We start from the raw sequence: 15810 nt of genomic DNA, 5'->3' as shown, positions 1-15810 counted from the left end.
ATTCCTAATTTTTGACAAATGGGATAAATGTAAGAATATTTGTATAAGTTCTTATTTCCTGTTTGTTGAATTATGAATAAATTGAAATGGTAGTTTGTCTTAAATTGTCATAGTTTCTTAAAATAAATGATTTTTTGACATTTTTTGGTTTTGTCCACACGTTGAAGTTTATTTATTTATTTATTTATTGAGTCAATTCAACAGCCTGTTACAGCCAATAACAGAATTAACATTAAAAAAAAGAAATTACAAATAACAAGAACATAATCAAAAGGAAATCAGAATCAGTGGTAATATTACAATTTCGACTCTAACTACTACGCTCTTCTCGAATGTGAAATTCGCCAGGGTCGGTAAACTTAACGGTGATGATATAAAAGATTGCTGGAAATGGCACGAATGCAAGAAAGGCAAGATGTTGATCCAATGAAATGATTCCGTAGGCTAGAAGCAACCAATGTCCGACTATGACGACAGTATTTTTCATTTCCTTTACCGACGATAAAACCAACGATTTCATACTCTGATCCAATTTGAGAGAGAAATGAACCGCGTTTGATATCATTGAGATAATAACACTCAAATATGGAAAGGAATAATAAATCAGACCTCCAGCGACGGTATGGAGTAAAGACAGTACTGGTATGAAGTAAAGTGAACAGTAAATTGCAGTTTTTCCTTTTTTGAGAAATATTTTGTTCAAACATGGTCGAATCATCATCATGGAAACAATGCATAGCAGGTAGAACACTAACACCATTGCTTGCAATGGGAAAACGGCTTCTTGTGTGCAATACAACTTTTCTCCGTAATTCGGACTAGGATTGTGAAACAACGTGTACCAGTCTGACAATTTCTTCACCTGACATGAGTGTATGACAAACGAAAAGACTGGCTCATAGATGAACAACGTAACAATCGCTGAAACAACCACTTCCATTAGAGCACTGAAGAGTAAAATCAATTGCCCTTTTGTGAATGATTGTTCCTTCGACACCATATCAATGAAGAACCATGAGCCTATCAAAGGCATCAAAGCCATGAATCCCAAATACAACCAATCGTATTGAGTCGGAGTATCTGTACACGGAATACATCGACTCTCATCGACTTAGTAGCCGCGTGGACACGCACCACAGTCGCTCCAAGTATCATTCTCTAGTTTCAAGCGTCCACAATAGATTCCAGGGCATTTATCTGCCATTTAGTTGGGAATGATTTTTGACATCAATTCGATATTTTAGCCTTGAACGAATTAAGCGATGGATGAAAAATGTCTAAGCTATTAAAAAGACTATTGTGATTAGTTTGCATTCTTATCAGGGCTTATTTTAGAGAATTTTAATTCTGAAAATTCCGAAAATTCTGAAAAAAATTCCGAAAAAGTTCTGAAAAATTCCGAAAAATTATTTCAGAATTTTTCGGAACTTTTTCGGATTTTTTTCAGAATTTTCGGAATTTTCAGAATTAAAATTCTCTAAAGTAAGCCCTGATTCTTATAATCGGCGCATTACTCTCGATGTTCGATACATGGGTTGCCGGATAAAATGTTGGAGCTTCGTGTCTACTCGGGCGACGTGAATTGTACAAGACCACATCATTATCCAAGGCAACTGTAAAACGAGCATTGACCACTTTGTAGAGAAAAATTTCGTCAGAAATGAACCGTCTGGATTCTAACATTGGAAGTTTGAGTCGCGCAAGTCGTTGTGGATAATCGACGTAATTCCAATTGAACTTTCGATAAAGCATTCGCGTAAACTTCCTCTGAACTCTCTCGATTTTTTCAACGGAATTCTGATAAATCGGTCTACGGTGCAATACTCCACCTGACTACGAACATATGCCTTGTACAAAGTAATGATACTGTCAGGTTTACGGAACCGTTTGCAAAAGCGGAAGATGAATCCCAACATTTGATACACTTTCCTTGTAACTCTATCAACACATCCAACACATCGCCAGACACAACATAATCGTAGATCATTTTTACCGGTTTGTAAGTCATCGTAAGAACTGAGCATTTTTTCACGTTCAAATGAATTTTGTTGAAAAAGCACCAGCGGCACAACGCATTGACGTCTTCCTGAAGCGAAATGCAGTCTTCAATGGACTCGATTTTACGGGAAATCTTCAGATCGTCCGCCAACTGAAGGCTGCTACTTTTCAGTTGTTCCACTTTTTACATAAATACATTGTTTTCTAAGTTAATATCACCGAAAGTATCACGGATGCTGCAGGAGTTGCCCCTCTAAGTTGTTCCACTAAGTCATTGACGAAAATCAAAAACAGCAACGGGCCCAAAACTGATCCCTGTGGCACCCCTGATTTCGGACGCATTAGAAAAGATCTCGAGTCACCCAATACCACATATTGCGAGCCATTTGACAAGGAGGACTTAAACCACTCCAATAATGTACCACCAATGCCAAACGAGCGCAATTTCATGATCAATAGCCTATGGTCCACCATATCGAATGCCTTAGAGAAGTCCGTGTATATCGTGTCGACCTGCCCACCATTCATAACATTATGGCATAGAAACGTCATGTGATGTACCAAATTAGTCTGCACTGAACGCCCATAGAAGAACCCATGTTGACATGAACTGATTGATGATTTCACGAAGTCAAATACCATACGGAAGACCAATTTCTCAAAAATCTTAGCGCTAGCACAAATGATGCTAACGGGGCTGTAATTAGTGACATCACATTTTTTTCCGGATTTGTAGATCGGTGAAATAAAGCTGAGTTTCCACAGATCTGGAAAGACACCCTCAGAAAGCGATTTATTAAAAATAATTTACAATGGTAATGACAGCGTGTCTTTGAGTCGAACATAGAAAATTATCGGAATGTTATCAGGACTACTCATCTTATTACAATCGAAACTGCTCAAAATAGAACTCACATCCAATTCACTGATTGTGACATCATTCAAACGTAGGCGGTCAATCGACAAATCGTCAAAAATATCGCTAGTATCTCCGCTGTCTTGGTAGACTGAATCGAAGAATCGTGCAAACAAGTTACACGCAGAATCCTTATCGTTAACGCTAGAGCTTCCATGACTTAAATTGGCAGGCAAAGAATTCGTCTTTCTTATTGATTTAGTGTACGAAAAGAAGCATTTCGAATTAGACTTCAAGTTATCTTCCGTATTTCTAATATAGTCATCATAACACTGAGATATAAGCTGTTTCACAGCACGCCTCAAGTTCTTGTATTCCTCAATGTCAACAGTATCTCCACTCTTTTTCTTCTTCCTGGCAATGAGTTCTTTAGAATACCAGCAAGGAAACCGTTAATTGCGGCTTGTCAACTTTCGGCACCCAGGACTTTACTTAAATCGTCGAGGAATGCCTCCAAATAAATTTCTAAAAATCTAGAATTCCGTTTTGGATTTTTAGAAATTTATTTGGAGGCATTCCTCGACGATTTAAGTAAAGTCCAGGGTGCCGAAAGTTTACAAGTAGCAATTAACTTTAACGTAGAATTTTCGGGAGATTTTTTTACTTATTTAGATGAGAAGACAAAAAAATCAATTCCAATCAGATTCGGATAATCTTAGCTTCAGGCTCAGGTCGACCTGACCTGATCTGAGCCTAAGTTTTAGTATACGATTCAAAAACGAAATGTTACGTCGACGATTATGTTCTTCAAAAATGGACAACTGAGACTGATAGTGACAAGTGTGTACTCTATTTTATTACATAAGCGAAAACGAGACAACAACATAGACCTGAAGTGTAATTTTTGAATTATTCTTCTAGTTAAGTAATTTTGACATCCGAACACCGCGCGTATGTGATAATACATAATTTTCATCGTAAACAAAATACAAGAGAAAGGGTTCATATAACAACTACACACACACACACTACGCCATGAGTCGTACACGTTATGTACTTTTCGAATTGAATCACATCAGCCGCGAGAATCCAACTAGCAATTTAGCAATTCGTACATATTCGAAGACTCAGTGGTCGAATGGTTAGCACTGCTCGCTTTCACGCCAAGTTTCCGAGTTCGGTTCTTATCTCGTTGGGGTTAGGATTTTTTCCGAGTTTCTTTCATATTTGTGATGTGAATGCAACACAACAATTGCATAACACAACAATTGCTCTAAAACAAAACTCCCTAGGGACGGGTCGCGGTCGACGATAGATTAATGTATCATATAAAGCTTATATACAGAACCGTTTAATGTATGACATACTCACTCCGGAACGATAATATATATTACACATTTGTCACGAAGCCGTCGAGGCTTGCCGAGACTGATAGTGACAAGTGTGTACTCTATTTTATCACATAAGCGAAAACGAGACAACAACATAGACCTGAAGTGTAATGTTTGAATTAAACTTCTAGGTAAGTAAGTTTGACATCCGAACATCGCGCGTATGTGATAATGGTTATTTATGAAACAAGAATCGTATGAAGGTATTTTATCGCACTAGATGTCGATTGTCAACCCAAGGCGAAGCCGAGACAACGTTCAGCGATTTTTTCACCATCGGGAAGCTTTCTGGCCATGTCTAGCTTAACCACTGTTGGGTATAGTTTCAATTGCTACTATATCTCATACCCTGCGATATCGCCATTCCAAAAATACCAAACATGCCCTATTCTATACTGAATCTTGCGAAATTTACGATGTCAATCTCTTTCCGATTTCTCTTTCATTTCAATCAAAACATTTTTGACTTCGAATGGGTTGTGATCAAAGTTCATGGTTTGACCGTCGAAACTGATTGCCAGCGCCAATGCAACATTTTCTTTTTGATTTTTCACTTCAATTATCTATTGAAATTGAGATATAGACTCAATAAACCAATTTATTCAACGTATACTACATGCCTGAAACATAAATAGTTTCATAAATTGTGTATTTATTGAGCGTCATAGACCTGAAACGTCATTCTTCTTATTCTTAAAATGGCGAAAATCACAACCCATTGAAGAACTTGTTTGTTTTTTTTTGTTATAAGTATCTTTAACATAAGATCAGTAAAACAGAACGAGAAAATTGAAGGAAAAAAATTATAAAAAATTATTTTTTTGTTAAAACAATAATTCCACCCAATTTTAGTTCAAACAAGCTGGCTTAGTTTTTCTCATCATCTGCCAAATATTTTTACCAAAAAAAAATTGACTGGAAACAACGAAAATTTTACCAAAAAAATCTGGGTCGCATGTGGCAGATAATTTTCTTGCTGGTCTGTTCCTGAACATCTGCCACTTTGCGACGCAGACTTTTTTGGTAAAATTTTGGTTGTTTCCAGTCAATTTTTTTTTTGGCAAAAATTATTTGGCAGATGATGAGAAAAACTAAGCCTAAATTTGCCGAAAATCGAAAATTTAACGAAAATCGAAAATTTAACGAAAATTGGACGAAATTCGAAAATTTGACGAAGAAAGTAATTCTCTATCTTCCACCATTCAAGAAATATCTCCAAAACCCCAATTGACCCACCCATTTCCAACTTTCGACATTTTTCACATATGCCCCTCTGTTCTACTTGTAAAACTCTGAGACTTTGCCGAAGAAAGTAACCCTCTATCTGCCACCATTCAAGAAATACCTCTAAAAACATAATTGACCCACCCATTTCCTACTTTTGACATTTTTCACATATGCCCCTCTGTTCTACTCGTAAAACTCTGATACTTTGCCGAAGAAAGTAACTCTCTATCTTTCATAACCCAAAAAAATATTAGTCCTTTCATCCTACGCTCGAGTAGCTCAAAATTTGGTTACTCTAATCACTCTAGCTCAAACGAATCTGCCCCGATTTTTTTAAATTATTTTTTTCTTCGAATTGTGTTACGAATACCTTTCATTTGATGGGTCGCACGCCTCTGTAGGTTTCAATACAGCTAAGCTACAGCCGAAAACGCGTTCCCGACCCTCGAAAACCACACTCAGAAACCACTTCGAGGCCAATAAAACAAAATTCTGGTTTTTCCTGGGGTAATGGCGTATCACATTTTCATTTTTATGCTCACCCTGAGGTTCCTGCAAAATTTCATGGAGATTGGCTGACCAGTTTCCGAGATCGACCGTCGATAGATAGATGGATAGATAGAAACATACAGAGTAAGTTGAAAGATTTTGATTGTTTGGGAAAAGTCAATTTGGTGTATTTTGTATGAAAAGTGACCAATTTCAAAACGATGTATCTCCGGCAATTTTAAACCTACATAGTCTAGTGATAGCTCGTTTTGCTCGTATTTGAAGCGAGAATATGATAGAATATGTTTTGTGGTGATATAATTCAAAGGGTAGAAACTGAAATGTTCGGCTATATATAGTTGCCGCGTCTCAAAAAAATTTCTTCGTTCTTTTTTTGGAAGTTAGACTGCGTCAAGTCCTCCGCTATCGCTCCGGACATGATTGTACAACTACTCCGTGTGTGCCGTCATATCCACGCCATTAGTTGTATAAATGTATACGTCAGTGAGAGCTTTTTTCTCCTTTGTTACGATCTGTCAGTTTTTCTATTTTGCGATTTAGTATGGAAATGAAAACTAAAATTGAGATATCTTTGCTGTTTTAAGTAAATTTTCATTTTTTTTTGGAAATGTTTTAAAATGCCAATCGATTCCAAACACATTTTAAAATATTTTGGTCCAAAAAAGTATGAAAAACCACTTAAAACAGCTAAGATATCTCAATTTTAGTTTTCATTTCCATACTAAATCGCAAAATATCTTCTGGGGGTGCCTCAGGTTGCCTATGTGTGTGGTATAATTACTCTAAGGATAAACTCACATGAAGTGAAACGGTTTCTGTGCCGCCCGCAGTCGTAATACGGAGTTTATTTATTTAAACGATAAACGAAGCCGATGGGGGCGATGGTACATTGTCGCTCGTGTTCGTGAAGAAAAATGACTAATGCAGCAAGTGAAAGCTAAAATCGATTCCTGTTTTGTATACATGGCTAAAACCTAAAATATTTATGAACAAAATATATTCTACTCTATTTGAACATTACCGCTGAATTTTCATCGAACGACAACACTTCAATCGTCTTCATTCTCACTTTTGTTGCCCATCATAAATGTGTCATTACAATATCTGTCAAAAAACGCAGACATTGTGGACATTGTCATCATTAATTTATTTTAAAAAATTAATTCAATTAAATTCCAATAAAATAATTCTGCAAAGGCAAAACTCAAAACTAAATTCGATAAAATGTTTCGTTCGTCAAACTTCGACAAAAGTCTTGGTGAGTGAAACAAATTGCTTGAAACAGAAAAAGCAGAAATTCTGCTTGTAACAGCAACTTTTCATTACTTTTCCATCATCCATTGTTCGACTTATCAATATTTTTATTTAGAAAGTGCAACGAGTCATCTGCGATTGGAGCCCGATTGGCCATCAATTTTAGTGATTTGTGATTCGATTCGGCAAAACGATGTGTCGTAAGTAAATTATCGATAAAAATGTTCAATTATTACGTATGCCTAATACTGATTACTCCAAACGCAGCCCTAAAGTCGCTATTAATGCGATTAAAAAGAAAATGCTGGCACCGAATCCGCATACCGCTCTGTATTCCTTGTTGGTCAGTATTTGATTTCTATATTTTATGGTTTGTAGTCAACCAGAATTATAAATATTTTTCGTCACTTACAGGTGCTGGAAAGTGTTGTAAAAAACTGCGGTTCACCAATTCACGATGAACTTTGTACGAAGGAGAATTGCGAAATGCTCACCAATTTCATAGAGACAACGCCGCATGAAAATGTTAAATTGAAAATGTTGGAGTTGATTCAAGCTTGGGCATTTGCTTTTCGCACATACGACAAATACCAGGCGATTAAGGTAATTTACGGCAACTGCTGAAACTGATGAGATCCTGAATTTCATTTCCCATTTCTCTTAAATTATCCGCAGGATACAATGACGATTTTAAAGACGAAAGGACATCAATTTCCTGAATTAAAAGAAGCTGATGCCATGTTCACATCAGATACTGCCCCATCATGGTCCGACGGAGATGTTTGCCATCGCTGTCGTGTTGAGTTCTCATTCACTGTGCGAAAGCATCACTGCCGCAATTGTGGTCAGATATTTTGTGCTCAGTGTTCGTCGAGAATGTGTACGCTGCCTAAGTTTGGCATTGAAAAAGAAGTGCGAGTGTGTGAAGCATGTTATATGACTTTGCATGCACCAACTACCAATGCAGCACGCAGTAATGATTCTGATTTGCCGGCCGAATATTTGTCGAGTTCATTAGCCCAACAGTCACAAGTAAAGCAACTACTGAAGAAGTCATTTTCGTTGTGCGACTAAAATTGTTGTCCTTATTATTGCAGGCGCCACCACGCAAAAGTGAACAAGAATTGAAAGAAGAGGAAGAGCTTCAATTAGCTATTGCATTGAGTCAATCAGAAGCGGAACAAAAGAAACAGTCGGTAAGAGAATCATTTTTTCTCTTGTCTCATTTATTGTTTGTTACCCATATATGTAACCAACGTCATTCATACACACCACGGACGGCTATAATTCAATTATCTTTTGTGTGAAAAATGAAATAAAACAGACAGTGACTCATAATCGCATTTCGACGTGTGGTATATCATCATTCTACTACGTCGGAGATAGCAACGTTTAATCTATTTGACTTGTCAATTCTAATATTATTCATTTCGTTGAAACGTTTACACAGATCATGTCGTACCGCACGTACCAAAAATCACCGAGTCCCGAGCTGCCACTTGCCCAATTGTCACTAGACGATAATCCATCCGATCCGGAGTTGGCGAAATATTTGAATCGTGACTATTGGGAGTCGCGTAAAACAACTGAGTCACCTGCAAGTCCATCGGCTCCAAGTCCAATGGCCCAACCAATTGACGCCATTCCGTTGAAGGTAAATCGTTTTGTTATTTATAAAAAATAGATCGAAGAAAAACGCAGGTCTTCTCTCCGTGTGTTTCTCTCTTTCTTTGATTGGATTGTTAAATCAACTTTACTTCTTCTTCAACTATTGATAAAGTATTGTGAAGCTTATATGTTCACGGTGGTTCAACAATTTCTTCTTTTTTTTCAGGGCGGTCCAGATGATATCGAAATCGACACATTCTCCAGCAGTTTGAAATCGCAAGTGGAGATTTTCGTTAATCGCATGAAATCAAACTCAAGCCGAGGTCGGAGCAATGCTAATGATAGTGCCGTGCAGACACTTTTCCTGAACGTCACCTCAATGCATTCAAAACTGTTAGCCTACATTAAAGAAATGGACGACAAGCGGATGTGGTTCGAACAACTGCAGGATAAGTTGACTCAAGTGAAAGATTCAAGGGCTGCACTGGATATGCTACGCCATGAACATCAGGAAAAATTGAGACGAATTGCAGAGGAAACGGAACGCCAACGACAAATGCAAATGGCGCATACTCTCGAACTCATGAGAAAGAAGAAACAAGAGTATTTGTTGTATCAGAGGCAGTTGGCCCTGCGTCAGATTCAGGAACAGGAACGCGAAATGCAAATGCGACAAGAACAACAAAAGGTTCTGTACCAAATGGGTGGAAATTTAAATTACTTGCCGGGTATTGGCCAAACACAAGGTTCTCCGATTCATATGATGGGTGGTGCGAGCTACGGATATGCTCCGATGGGAACTAACCCAATGGTTTCTAGCGTTGCTAGTGGCCGAATTCAAACTGGCCAGCCTGGATCTCTACCAGTTATGCATCCCTCAATGGGAATGAATTCAATGCCACCTAGTTCAATGCCTCACGGATCGATGTCGACGCAATTGGGCTCTTTACCTCCTGGTCAGTTGCCGCAAGGTGTGTTGCCACAAAATCAAATCAATCCAAGATTCCAAAACACTGGACCACATCAACCGAACAATACGTTCCCTCAGAATCAACAATCCCAAGGACCGGTTGGATTGGGAGTGCATAATCAACAACAACAGCCGCATGGAGGTGTGTCAATGCCGAACGATGTGCCGCCACAACAAGGACAATTCGCCGGTACTGTTCAAGGCAATATTCCTACATCGCAAATGGCTGGCATTCAACCGAATAATCCAAATCAAATGAGTCCAGCACAAAGTATGCAGCAGTCCCATAATCAACCTAGCATGAATCCAATTAATACTCATAACATGCAACCGATCCAACAACAGCAACATCATGGGCCGCCTATGCAACAACAGCCAGGACCACCGATTCAACAACAGCAAGGACCACAGATGCAACAACAACAAGGAATAGCAATGCATCAACAGCAAGGACAGCCCATGCAGTCAGCTCAACCCAATTCACAAGGACAACAGGCACCATTAGCCCAGCAGCAGCAACAGCAGCAGCCCCAACAACAACAGCAGCCCCAACAACAAAATTTTGCTTCTCAACAGCAAACTTCTAGTGAAGCAACTTCAAACATTCAGCCAGCAAATAACGCTGAATCCAGTAAGCCAGCAGAGGCTGAGCTCATCAGTTTTGATTAATTTCTTCATAGATTGATTTAGCAGTCACATCTTTCATTTATAGTTTCTTTGTAATATTCACTTGAATTTATCTGTGACACATTTAATGGGAGAGCTAACAGCTTCGTTCAATAAAATATTATCGTCATTTAAGCATTTGGGGTTTTCAAGACACAGAGCATGAAATATTTTGAAAATCTGGACTTCAAAAAGTGATTTCTTGGATAAAAATGAAACTGTGAAAAATTGGACTATCGAATCGATTAAAGTTTCATACGAGTAAATACACTCAGTGTAATGAAGACGTAAGGATTATGGTGAGTCAAAAATTTCTTATAAATATGTTCGACAGTTCGAATAGGTTTCCGGGTTGGGACGAAAATTGATTCATACTGAAGAGTTATCGATGTTTATTTCGAATCGAAGGAAATAATAGTTATAGAAGCGGTCCTAAATCGTATGAAGTCAAAATGAACGATTTGTGAGTTAGTACATCCAATTTTCAGTTTTTATTTTTTGAACATGTGCTTAACACATTAGCTTCACACAGAGACTAACACTTTGAAAATTGGAATAGACTGTGGCCTGTCAAGTAACTAATAGAAAATGGAGGAAGATTTTGTATTTGTACGTATTCATCACTTATGTTCTGTATTTCCATTTAGTTTTAAGGCTATCACAGAGTTCCCACGGCTTAGGAAGGCTCCTAAAATTAGGAATTTTATGAAATTTTAAAGGCAATTTTAGGAGATTTGGAAGGTAATTTTAGGAGAATTTTAGGAGGAATTTTTTAAAATGTTGGAAAGGTTGTATAAGTAATTTCCGGAAAAATTTTTGCTCTGTTTCTCATACACTTCGTAAAATACTAAAAATGTTTAAGAAAATTGACAAAAAGTCTTTTATGATTTCCTCTTTTCTGACGCCAGTCTCGACTAGCCAGCAACTGATCCTTTATCAGGTTTTTCTTGTCGAGTGCGCCTTTCGAATTAACAAGATTCACCATAATTTTGTTTCCATCATTTATCAGCTCTTGTGCACTAAAAAGTTTTTTTTTTCTACTGGATCTGGAGAGATTTCTCGATATCGGAAAGTTTTTCTGAACTCGATTTTTTTTTTGTGAAGATGCTTTATTGAGATTATCTTCCGCCTCTTTATTCTTAAGAAGTATTCTCGACTTTTTGTTGTTCGAGAAAAGTAAAGTACATTGGAGCACATCTGGAAAATACGTCGATTCATTAGGAAGTCAGTGACGTTTATATTATTCAATATGTCCTTAAACGTTCGAAGTGACACGATAGTCGCATCTTCTAACAAACTGCGATCCTCGATAATGTATTTATTTTCGCTAAATCCACGTTCAGGATCGCTATTTGCATGACTCAAAGAAAGGAGTGTTTACGCAAGTTGAGTCAGATTCATACAGAAGTTCAAATTCATTGCCGCAAAATTTTGCTGTTTTTATCGTTTTTAGTTGTTCAGTATTATTAAAAAATTTCTTCGAGAGTGTGAGCTCATTTTAGGAATTTAAGGAGTTTTAGAAGATTTTAGGAGATTTTAGGAGGATTCGGTCCATTTTATGAATATTAGGAGGAGTGGGAACTCTGCTATCATGACCAAACTGTAGTACAGCCGCTGTGATACATACCTCACCTCTCTCTAACAAATATCCACAGAAAAAACAGTTGGAGTCACAAACGTTTTAGAGTAGGTTTGTAAGGCGATTTTGCGAAGTCTCCCGAAAGTGGATGGAAGCGAGAAGATGTCACAACTATATGCCGAAGAATTTTAACGAACTAACAACTTGTAAATTCTTTACTGTCATCTATTGTTCAATGTTGCAAATAACATTATGGACAAGAAAAACCTAATGATCTTGACTGATTCTGCTAAGAATCATGTGTTATACCAACCGATACAGACACTTGCTCTTGGTCCAGGGCCTAATATTACTAAAATTTACTAAAATTACCAAAAATTACCGAAAAATGTTTTTGGTGAACTTTAGTAATTTTTGGAAAAATTCGGTAAGTTTATTAATTTCAGTAAAAAAAAACTACCAATAACCTACTTGGTCAGAGAGTTAACGTAGAAAAAAAAATTTATTGAAACTCGTTTTCATGTCAGCGCCAAATTGAACAATTGTCATTTTATTATACGAGATTGTTTTTTTTGTCTGTTTTAAATCAAGTTCTAGGAATGGGTAAACTAAAAGTCTTAATGTAATATTTTGAACCGAAGATGTATGAGGTTCTATGTTGAATTGACCAAGTGTAAATATTGGGATCCGGTGTTTTGGATATGTTAAATTAATCTACTGGTCAAAGTAAAAACACGTTTTTTCTATCACGCCAACGTTTCGCTAATATTTAATAGCTTCATCAGGGCATATACGAATTCTGCAAAATTAACAAAGAAAAAACAAACTTATTTCTAATTTTGCTGCTCGTAACGTAAAACTTATAACAAAGAATGTCCTTAAACAACGACAAGAAACTTACGCTTAAATTTTTGATACGAAAAATTCCAGTAGGAAAATAAGCTACTCGAACTTCTCTTTAGAGAGATCAAAAACGAAAGAAATTTATGAGAACAGACACGTCAAAAAGTGTCATCGAAAACAGAAAAAATCAGTGTTATGGAACAACACTTTGTCAAAATACAAAATTACTTTTTGCGCAAAAATTCTTTCAAAAAACTTAATTGAAAAACACAAAAAACTTAATCGGAAAAACGAATGTCCAACAGATTGTGGTACACTTTGCTTATGCTATCGGTATCACGTCTGAAATTAACTGAGTCGTTAGTCAAAATGCACAGCGATTCGAGAATTCTTCTCTTAAACTCATTCGGTTCTGACATCAAAATCGAAACGTTTTGAAAATCTGGAATATGACCATCCTGGTAATGTCGCACTAGAGCTGTATGGCCTTTTGAAACGTCATCTGTGTTCCAATTGCTGACATCCTTTTCATGTTGTTCAGTTCTGGTTGCCAGCTTATTGCCAGTATGACCAATGTAGCATAGGTCACATTTCTTGGTTGAAAAACCATCACCTAAACAAGGAATCTTGTAGACGACATTGCACCTTTCAGTCTTGGAGCATTTATCCTTCAACATTGTGAAATTGGATCTGTTAGTCTTAAACGGCTTGAAACCAATTCTGACATCTGTAAGTCCGTCACATAAAATACGCCCAATCGTTTCGGTAATCGAAGGAATGTAACACATGCCTCTGTAAGAGATCGTTGCATTGACAGTCGTATCTGTTGTCTTAACGATCCGTTGATCTTTCTTGCAGAGAAACTTTTGGATTCTTTTGTTGATGATGTGTGCTGGATATTGACTTCGTTGTAAAATATCCCTCACCAGCGACGAATTGAAAATGAACGAAAGAGATGGACTTAATACAAAAATCCGGTTGATCAGGTTATCGACTACGCCAATTTTATGTTGAAGTGGGTGGTTAGAGAAGAAATTTAGCAGACGGTTGGATGCTGATGGTTTCGAATACCATTGGGTGATGACTGTACCATCGTCGCATTTTAAAATCGTCATGTCAAGAAAAGAAAGTTTGTTGTCTTTCTCGACTTCGCTTGTAAATTGAATTTTCTCGTTTATCGAATTGAGAGTGTTGATAGTATGGGAAGCTGAGCAAACAGGTACGATTGTGAATATGTCGTCGACATATTTGACGAAAATGTCCGGAATGAATTCGAAGCGAGATATCGCTATATCCAACACCTTCTCCATAACTATGTCGGCTAAAATTGGAGATAACGGGAGGCCCATCGGAGTTCCGTGTTTTTGCTTGAAGATTTTGCCGTCATATTTGAATTGATTGCAGTCGTACAGAATGAAATATAGAATTTTGAAGAAGACTTCTCTCGGAATCGGTGTGTGTAGTTCAATTTCGTCCCATCTTTCGTCGATGATCTCCAAAGCGTAGTCCACAGACACGTTAGTAAACAGTGCTGTGACGTCAAACGATGTCATCAGTGAATCGGGGTCTATTTTTAAACGTGAGATCTTTTTTACCAATTCAAAAGAGTTCTTCACATTGTACTTACTGTAGACAGTAAGCTTCTTTAAAATCTGAGCTAAGAAAGCGGATATTTCGTGCGAAATCCACAAAATTGGTATTCCGATCAGAATCATCGTCGCTAGCTATGAATCACCGGCGCACGAAATATCCGCTTTCTTAGCTCAGATTTTAAAGAAGCTTACTGTCTACAGTAAGTACAATGTGAAGAACTCTTTTGAATTGGTAAAAAAGATCTCACGTTTAAAAATAGACCCCGATTCACTGATGACATCGTTTGACGTCACAGCACTGTTTACTAACGTGTCTGTGGACTACGCTTTGGAGATCATCGACGAAAGATGGGACGAAATTGAACTACACACACCGATTCCGAGAGAAGTCTTCTTCAAAATTCTATATTTCATTCTGTACGACTGCAATCAATTCAAATATGACGGCAAAATCTTCAAGCAAAAACACGGAACTCCGATGGGCCTCCCGTTATCTCCAATTTTAGCCGACATAGTTATGGAGAAGGTGTTGGATATAGCGATATCTCGCTTCGAATTCATTCCGGACATTTTCGTCAAATATGTCGACGACATATTCACAATCGTACCTGTTTGCTCAGCTTCCCATACTATCAACACTCTCAATTCGATAAACGAGAAAATTCAATTTACAAGCGAAGTCGAGAAAGACAACAAACTTTCTTTTCTTGACATGACGATTTTAAAATGCGACGATGGTACAGTCATCACCCAATGGTATTCGAAACCATCAGCATCCAACCGTCTGCTAAATTTCTTCTCTAACCACCCACTTCAACATAAAATTGGCGTAGTCGATAACCTGATCAACCGGATTTTTGTATTAAGTCCATCTCTTTCGTTCATTTTCAATTCGTCGCTGGTGAGGGATATTTTACAACGAAGTCAATATCCAGCACACATCATCAACAAAAGAATCCAAAAGTTTCTCTGCAAGAAAGATCAACGGATCGTTAAGACAACAGATACGACTGTCAATGCAACGATCTCTTACAGAGGCATGTGTTACATTCCTTCGATTACCGAAACGATTGGGCGTATTTTATGTGACGGACTTACAGATGTCAGAATTGGTTTCAAGCCGTTTAAGACTAACAGATCCAATTTCACAATGTTGAAGGATAAATGCTCCAAGACTGAAAGGTGCAATGTCGTCTACAAGATTCCTTGTTTAGGTGATGGTTTTTCAACCAAGAAATGTGACCTATGCTACATTGGTCATACTGGCAATAAGCTGGCAACCAGAACTGAACAACATGAAAAGGATGTCAGCAATT

General features: G+C 37.5%; 2 protein-coding genes across 2 annotated transcripts; one reads left to right on the top strand and one right to left on the bottom strand.

Annotated features, from left to right (window-relative positions):
• Nucleotides 1–298: 298 nt before the first annotated feature.
• LOC119075670 (JNK1/MAPK8-associated membrane protein-like) lies at nt 299–1207 on the bottom strand. Its single transcript, XM_037182187.1, is given in 1 exon segment — nt 299–1207. A coding segment is annotated over 1 exon segment (894 nt). The 5' UTR covers nt 1205–1207; the 3' UTR covers nt 299–310.
• Nucleotides 1208–7080: 5873 nt separating this feature from the next.
• Nucleotides 7081–10612, top strand: LOC119075653 (hepatocyte growth factor-regulated tyrosine kinase substrate). Its single transcript, XM_037182151.1, has 8 exons — nt 7081–7240; nt 7352–7436; nt 7504–7579; nt 7651–7839; nt 7912–8268; nt 8334–8432; nt 8687–8890; nt 9071–10612. Exons 1-8 carry the CDS (start codon nt 7207–7209, stop codon nt 10481–10483), a joined length of 2457 nt encoding a protein of 818 aa, XP_037038046.1. The 5' UTR covers nt 7081–7206; the 3' UTR covers nt 10484–10612.
• The last annotated feature ends 5198 nt before the right edge of the window (nt 10613–15810 follow it).

The sequence above is a fragment of the Bradysia coprophila genome, unplaced genomic scaffold, assembly GCF_014529535.1.
Source record: "Bradysia coprophila strain Holo2 unplaced genomic scaffold, BU_Bcop_v1 contig_232, whole genome shotgun sequence".
NCBI lineage: Eukaryota > Metazoa > Arthropoda > Insecta > Diptera > Sciaridae > Bradysia > Bradysia coprophila.
This window is presented reverse-complemented; position numbering and strand designations above follow the sequence as displayed.